Source organism: Oncorhynchus mykiss, chromosome 5, assembly GCF_057628025.1.
Source record: "Oncorhynchus mykiss isolate SJ-2025 chromosome 5, ASM5762802v1, whole genome shotgun sequence".
Classification (NCBI taxonomy): domain Eukaryota; kingdom Metazoa; phylum Chordata; class Actinopteri; order Salmoniformes; family Salmonidae; genus Oncorhynchus; species Oncorhynchus mykiss.
This window is the reverse complement of record NC_143026.1, coordinates 32,912,229-32,920,887: the sequence shown is the minus strand read 5'-3', so window position 1 is coordinate 32,920,887 and position 8,659 is coordinate 32,912,229. Positions and strand designations below refer to the sequence as shown.

Here is an 8,659-nt window from a genome sequence, read left to right as displayed (position 1 = left end):
CCTCTCTAGGTTTCCTCCTAGGTTTTGGCCTTTCTAGGGAGTTTTTCCTAGCCACCGTGCTTCTACACCTGCATTGCTTGCTGTTTGGGGTTTTAGGCTGGGTTTCTGTACAGCATTTTGAGATATCAGCTGATGTACGAAGGGCTATATAAATACATTTTATTTGATTTGATTTAATCCAGGTAGAATCAGGAATTCCCCAGGGCAGCTGTCTAAGCCCCTTACTTTTTAAAAGTGTTTACTAACGACATGCCACTGGCTTTCGAGTAAAGTCAAATATGAGAGGTGCCGGATCCTGTTCTGGCAGGATCCGGCTCAAATTAAGCACTGACTGAAAGCATAAGCTACAGCTACAGTAGCCAGTGCATAAAATGTGGTGAGTTTTTGACTCAAAGAGAGAGAGATATTTCGTAGTATGTTTTTTTAAAACTTTCACTTACTTAGCTAGCATTGAATGCACCTGGCTCAAATGGAAAGGGATGCTATGCTAATTAGCTGGCTATGGCTATCCAATACTGGAACTCTTCCAAGTCAAGGTAAGCTTCTGGTTTTATTAATGTATTGCCACTGGGGCCTGCCGGTGTAGGTGCTAAACTGCTTTCTGCTGACTGTACACTATACTGCATGATTGGAGCGGTTTTACTAACGTGTTACATGCTGACCACTCCACTTGCGTTGTGTGCATGAGTTTTGCAAAATAAATGTACACATACATGTTATTCAACCATTGCACCCAGATTGCTCATGCATGTCAACAAGCGTCTGCATAGCCAGGGGCTAAAATAGAACTTGGCTGCAAGTCCCGCCTCTCCCATTTCCTCATTGGTTTTTAGGAGCATATACCCATGTGAGTGATTGAAAGATTAACTAAGGTCCACACTCCAGTCCAGTTGGTGGTGGTAATGCACCTTAAAGTTGGTTTCCAACCGCCATTTTAAGTCCAAAGAAGAAGCCTGAAGGAGGAGAGATTAATTCAGGGTTCGAAATTAATGTAGTTGATTCAACCTGCTTGTCCTGATCGCGCCTGGTGTGGGTGGACAAAATCAACATGGTCTGGTCAGCGCGGCCTGGTCAGCATGTTAGTTCAAGTAGCTATCTATGTTGACTATGAAGTTAGCTAATATGGTGACAACAATATAGGCTGTGTGTAGCAGTTAACGGTCAGGATATGAATGTTTGGAAAGTTTGTTTTGCCTGGTCACAGACAGCTGATGTGTTGTGCACTGAAGTAGATAGATCCGAGAAGGAATTGTGCATATACAACAAGCTGTTTGTATGTGGTTGCTATGAAAGGGAAGTTGCTTGCGTGTGATCAGGGGTGTATTCTTATTGTTCAAAAATGTGGTGGGTACTCTCTTCGTTCGCTGGACATTATCCTGGTTACTGTTCCAAATGTCCGAACTGAATTTGGTAAAAGGGCTTTTAGGTACTCTGTGCCATCGTCTTGGAACGCCAAACAAAATACTTTTCAATTGGAACAACTTGTCACGATTGGTATTTCTAAATCACTGATGAATGATCTTGAGACTAATTCCCTGACCTGTCAATGTTTTTAATTTGCTGTTTTTGATTTTGTTATACTCTTGTGAATTCTATGGTTTTTACTAGATTACTTGTAGTTTTTCATGTTGTTTGCCTGTAATTTTTGTAATGACTTGGTGCTGCCCATCTTGGCCAGGACGCTCTTGGAAAAATAGAGATTTTAAATCTTTATGAGCCCTTCCTGGTTAAATAAAGGTATAATAATAATAAAAAATATTTTCCCTGATTCTATTGAAAAACATTTCTTTAACAGAAGCAAACGGAACAAAACTCTTGTTTGCAACTACACACTATATCAGCTAGATTCAGGCAAGAGTGTGCAAGGCGGTATTGAATGTGTCACTCTGTCACATTGATTCCTCAAAATTCTCTCGACCTGTTTACCTTCATTGTAAACTTTCATTCATAGGTTAGATTAATGCAACCGTATGATGGATAAAGGAAACATTTGAGTATTATGTAGCAGCCTAAACCTATCGATGTTACATTGAGCTGGGTGAATGGAATATGAATGACAGTCATCCAAGATGATGCAACAGAACAAGGTGACCGCCACTGACACACAATGACTATTGCAGCTGGAAACGGCTGTTTTTAATGGAACCTGATTTTAGTTGGAACTCAACTTGTCTAAAGAAGGCCAGTTTTATTGCTTCTTTAATCAGGTCCACAGTTTTCACCTGTGCTAACATAATTGCAAAAGGCTTTTCTAATGATCAATTAACCTTTTAAAATTATAAACTTGGATTAGCTAACACAACGTGCCATTGGAACACAGGAGTGATGGTTGCTGATAATGGGCCTCTATATGCCTATGTAGATATTTAATTAAAAACACCCGTTTCCAGCTACAATAGTCATTTACAACATTAACAGTGTCTAAACTGTATTTCTGATCAATTTAATGTTATTTTAATAAACGAAAAATGTACTTTTCTTTCACAAAGAAGGACATTTCTAAGTAACCCCAAACTTTTGAACGGTAGTGTATGTTTAGATTTAATTTTGATTACTGTTACAAATGCAATTTGAGTTAATTGGATTCGTTTTGACATTTCTTGATTACTTGTGTTGTTTTGTGTGATTATTTGTGTACTTGTACTTGACATTTTACTGCATTGTTAGGAGGTAGTAACATAAGCATTTCACATAACATCTTCTAAACTGTGTACGCGACCAGTAAACTTTGATTTGATACACCACCATCAAAACATACATGTCACACACGTATGCGTACACTCATACACGCACGCAGAGAAAAACAACACGAAAATAAGTCATGGCAAATGGTGTATTTATGAGCATGCATAAACAACCTAGGAAATACTGAACAAGACATTCCACTTTTTCAGAGTCCACATCTTACAAAGGCTATCGATCCATCTTCTTCATTTTGTAAATTAGACTGGATAAATTGAAACACTGCATGAAAATGACTTTTTTTTTTATCATCCTTGTGCAAAACAAATCATGCTGACTTGCACAAATGCAATATTGTATCTATACATGCAGGTCCAACCCAATTAAAAATATTTTTTTGTGGCAGCAAAAAGGCTACGGCTAAAATAGTTTGGTTCCCAAGTCCATAATATCACAAAAAAATAAACAACTAAAAGAGATTATCAGCAGAAGACCAATAAATGAAATATATGAATGAAGGCATACACTAGGTAAACTCAGCAAAAAAACAAACATCCCTTTTTCAGGATCCTGTCTTTCAAAGATAATTCGTAAAAATCCAAATAACTTCACAGATCTTCATTGAAAAGGATTTAAACACTGTTTCCCATGCTTGTTCAATGAACCATAAACAATTAATGAACATGCACCTGTGGAACAGTCGTTAAGACACTAACAGCTTCAATTAAGGTCACAGTTATGAAAACTTAGGACACTAAAGAGGCCTTTCTACTGACTGAAAAACACAAAAAAAAAATGCCCAGGGTCCCTCATCATCTGCGTGAACGTGCCTTGGGCATGCTGCAAGAAGGACTGCACATGTGGCTAGGGCAATAAATTGCAATGCCCGTACACCTAAGACAGCGCTACAGGGAGACAGGACGGACAGCTGATCGTCCTCACAGTGGCAAACCACGTCTAACAACACCTGCAAAGGATCGGTACATCTGAACATCACACATGCGGGACAGGTACAGGATGGCAACAACAACTGCCTGAGTTACACCAGGAACACACAATCCCTCCATCAGTGCACAGACTGTCCACAATAGGCTGAGAGAGGCTGGACAGGCTTGTAGGCCTGTTGTAAGGCAGGTCCTCACAAGACATCACCGGCAACAACGTAGCCTATGGGCACAAACCCACTGTCGCTGGACCAAACAGGACTGGTAAAAAGAGCTCTTCACTGACGAGTAGTGGTTTTGTCTCACCAGGGGTGATGGTCGGATTCACGTTTATCGTCGAAGGAATGAGCGTTACACTGAGGCCTGTACTCTGGAGTGGGATCGATTTGAAGGTGGAGGGTCCATCATGGTCTGGGGCGGTGTGTTACAGCATCATTGGATTGAGCTTGTTGTGATTGCAGGTAATTTCAACGCAATGCGTTATGGGGAAAACATCCTCCTCCCTCATGTGGTACCCTTTCTGCAGGCTCATCCTGACATGACCCTCCAGCATGACAATGCCACCAGCCATACTACTCATTCTGTGCGTGATTTCCTGCAAGACAGGAATGTCAGTGTTCTGCCATGGCCAGCAAAGAGCCCGGATCTCAATCCCATTGAGCATGTCTGGGACCTGTCGGATCGGAGGGTGAGGGCTAGGACCATTCCCCCCAGAAATGTCCGGAAACTTGCAAGTGCCTTGGCGGAAGAGTGGGGTAACATCTCATAGCAAGAACTGGCAAATCTGGTGCAGTCCATGAGGAGGAGTTGCACTGCAGTACTTAATGCATCTGGTGGCCACACCAGATATTGACTGTTACTTTTTATTTTGACCCCACCCCCTTTGTTCAGGGACACATTATTCAATTTCTGTTAGTCACATGTCTGTGGAACTTGTTCAGTTTATGTCTCAGTTGTTGAATCTTGTTATGTTCATGCAAATATTTACACATGTTAAGTTGAAAATAAACGCAGTTGACAGTGAGAGGACGTTTCTTTTTTTGCTGAGTTTATAAAGAAATCAGGTATAATACATATTTTGTACACTTCAGTGAACATTCATGACTTTACCCAGACTGCATAGGTTTACTCATTGACTTTAACGCTCCAAAATACATTACATTTGGCTCACAAAGGCACAAACATAAGAGATCTTGCATGCAATGCACACACACATGCACAGACACACACACATGCACAGACACACAGAGACACACAGAGACACACACGCAATCATCCGCACATACCCACGTCACACACACACACACACACACACACACACAGTGTCAATGGTAAGCCCAGGCCTGATGGAGACTTCTCACAGATGTTGTTCAGTCAGTGAGGCATGAAATAAGCATCATTACCAAACCGACAGTGTCTGTTTGGTTAATGCTTATTGCTGCAGGGAAGGCAAACAATATGGAATACACATACACATCTATCATGAAACTGCTAGCCTCAAACTAATCAAAACCTACTTTTGAAACTTATTTGGATAAGATAAATATTTAACCCAGTAGAAAAATCCCTGATCTAGACAACAATGATGCTATTTATTTTACATAATAGCCCATTTCAACGACAGCAGAAATATATTCATTTGGAGTCCAGTCCATCTCAACAATTGGTAGTTTTAACAATTGATAGTTTCCAGCAGAAACATACAAACAACATAATTGAAAGGAAATCAAAGAGCTTCCTAACGTCTTTTTTCTTAATATGCAAATGGACTAATCATGTGTGGACACATTTCAAAACCGTTAGAAAACCATTTCTTACCTTCAAAGTACTGGGCAATATTTTGATCAAGTACAATTAAAAACATTTCAAAAGACAAAAAGGGGTAAAGGTTGACAGACAGGAGGAAAGAGGAACGGGGGAAAAGAGGAAAAGGATGCAGAAGAGAAAGAGGAAGGTGAGGAGTGGTGGAATAGGCAGAAAGAAAAGAAAGAAACTGACAGCAGTGAGAACCAATAACATTCGATATACGCCAGTGTGGGCTCTCAAGCATTATGATTAGTTCAGTGGAAGAGAAAAGGTGGTAGAGACATTATAAAAGTCTTTGTAAATATGAATAAATATCAACACTACCACATTTTCTTTCTTTGAGTCATCAATGATCAAAATGTCTCCAACGAGCACATTTACCTCCCTCAAATAACATTTACTGCAAATACTGTAAATGAGGTCACCCAGATAGGACCTAATTGTGTGTATAGAAGTTATTGTCATCACAGATAAAGCTTATATGTAGGTCTAACGCAGCCTTAGACAGTAGGCCCTGATCAGGAAAAACTCTCGTCAGGAAAAACTCCTGACCTTACTTATATGGCTTCATAAAGCCAGGCTTTACAGATTCAAACAGGAGTTGAGGGCCTTGATAGATAGCCCTCAATAGAAAGGGCTCCAGCTGAGGGTCCCTATAGAGATGAGGGTCTGACAGGCGCTGGACGACAGCCACACCGTCTCCACCAGGCTGAAGTGCAGCAGGCCAAGGGCGAAGCCACACGCCATGTCGGTTAGGTGGTGCCTACCCAGCAACACCCGGGACATGCCCACCAGGAAGGCCCAGAGCACCAGCAGGATGCGGAGTGGAACGGCCAGGACCAGGTGGGAAAGCAGGAACTTGGACACCATGGCAGCGCGACTGGCGTGGGCCGCCGGGAAGGAGTACACGTCCATGGCACAGTAGTCCAGGAAGCCCGGAGTCATCTCCCAGGGTCCTTTGCGTTTGATCAGCTTCTGGACACCGGCCACAGTCATGATGTCAAGTAGGAGGGCTGAGGAGGGAGGATTTAAAAAAAAACAATGTTGCATGAAAAAGCCTAATTAGATCAATTAACCATAGGGCAGTAAACCACAACACGCAATATCAGTAGTCAAAAACCCATGGAGATTAATTACATTCTCAATTATGCAATATCTGTTAAAAGGCTAAGCATCAGTGGTTAAGCAAAGAGCCAGGCCAGGCAGTACCTCAGCAATGCCGCAGTGGATTTAACGAAGAGCCGAGAGTTTGTGGAACAGTAGCGCATCGCCTCACCCCCCCTCTGTTCCCTGTATGTGATCAGAATGTATGAGCCTCTATGCTACAGCATCCCAATGGCAACATTATCAGGCTAGCAGCCTAGGTACTCTATAAATAGGTCTGGAAGCTAGCACAGGACTGGGAGAGTTCTTAGCTTATAGTTAGTTCAGCTTTGGCTTAATTTATGTGCACTGTCTGTGTAGTCATTTGATCTGAGGCGACTGTCGCTGAGAGTATTTGCAAGTGAAATACTGAGATAGAAACATTTTCCTCCTCAAACCCTTGTAATAAGACTGTAATAAACTGGTAATAGATGTATAATAGACTTACTTAACCATGCTTGGGTGTGATATAGATACCTATGAATGATTTAAATATGTTTGACTTGATGCAGGCCTAAAGTTGATATTTTCATGTCATGTCTTCTGCAGACCTCTTTTTAGAAGCATCCAACCCTCTTCGTGCAGCCCAAAATATCCCCACAATCACCACCTTTCATTTTTGATTACCCAGCTACCACCCCACCCTGTGGAATCTGTCAGGACTCAAGATTACAACATTGATTATGCTGTCTTCTTCCTGTATACCCACACACACATAACCCCCTAGTTCTGGACTAAAGTAAACTGTTAGCAATTAAAGAATTTACTGTGGTCACCGACATTAACATTACATAACATGGAATGGGACAAAAAAACTGGGTTAAGGAAAACTGGGTTAAGGATGAAAAATGAAAAGGAATGTGGGGAAAATTAAAGAAGGCAAAGAGAAGAAAATGGACAGCATGGAAGTGAGTAGGTGGTACATTGGGGTCATTCTGGGACAGTGGGGACACAGCGCTGAGTCGCTTGGAAAGAAAGCAATTGGTACCAACTATAGGACCCAGCTCTGCTCCCTGATACAGCCCACCTCAGCACAACTGAAGGTAAGGGAGGAGACCCATGGATTTCACCAGTCTAGAATGTTATGTACTGTATGATGCCCTTCAAAGCAAAAAGATGTGTATCTTTTCTAAAATCGAGCACACAGCCATGTAATCTTCATAGACAAATATTGGCAGTAGAATGGCCCGTACTGAAGAGCTCAGTGACTTTCAACGATGCCACCTTTCCAACAAGTCATTCATAAAATGTCTGCCCTGCTAGAGCTGCCCTGGTCAACTATAAGTGCTGTTATTGTGAAGTGGAAATGTCTAGGATCAACAACGGCTCAGCCGTGAAGTGGTAGGCCACACACACAAGCTCACAGAACAGAACCGCCGAGTGCTGAAGCGCAGAATGTGTAAAAATCATCTGTCCTTGGTTTCAACACTTACTCCCGAGTTCCAAACTGCCTCTGGAAGCAACGTCAGCACAATAACTGTTCGTTGGCAGCTTCATGAAATTGGTTTCCATGGCCAAGCAGCTGCACACAAGCCTAAGAGCACCATGTGCAATGCCAAGCGTCGGCTGGAGTGGTGTAAAGCTTGCCGCCATTGGACTCTGGAGCAGTGGAAACGAGTTCTCTGGAGTGATGAATCATGCTTCACCATCTACAGTTTGGGTTTGGCAGATGCCAGGAGAACGCTACCTACCCCAATGCATAGTGCCAACTGTAGAGTTCGGGCGGAGGAGGAATAATGGTCCGGGGCTGTTTTTCATGGTTCAGGCTAGGCCCCTTAGTTCCAGTGAAGAGAAATCTTAACGTTACAGCATACAGTGACATTCTAGATGATTCTGTGCTTCCAACTTGTGGCAACAGTTTTGGGAAGGCTCTTTCCTGTTTCAGTATGACAATGCCCCCTTGCACAAAGCGAGGTCCATACAGAAATGGTTTGTCAAGATTTGTGTGGAAGAACTTGACTGGTCTGCACAGAGCCCTGACCTCAACCCAATCGGACTTTTGGGATGAATTGAAACGCAGACTGCGAGCCAGGCCTAATCGGCCAATATCAGTGCCCTACCTCACTAATGCTCTTGTGGCTGAA

General features: G+C 42.3%; 1 protein-coding gene across 1 annotated transcript in view; it reads right to left on the bottom strand.

Moving 5' to 3' along the window:
* Window positions 1-2,819: 2,819 nt before the first annotated feature.
* Window positions 2,820-8,659, bottom strand: part of LOC110523616 (inactive phospholipid phosphatase 7) — a 9,051-nt gene continuing 3,211 nt past the window's right edge. Inside the window, exon 3 of the mRNA XM_021602474.3 lies at window positions 2,820-6,445. Coding sequence (XP_021458149.1) covers window positions 6,057-6,445 — 389 coding nt within the window. The 3' untranslated portion in view covers window positions 2,820-6,056. The remainder of the gene's footprint in view (window positions 6,446-8,659) is intronic.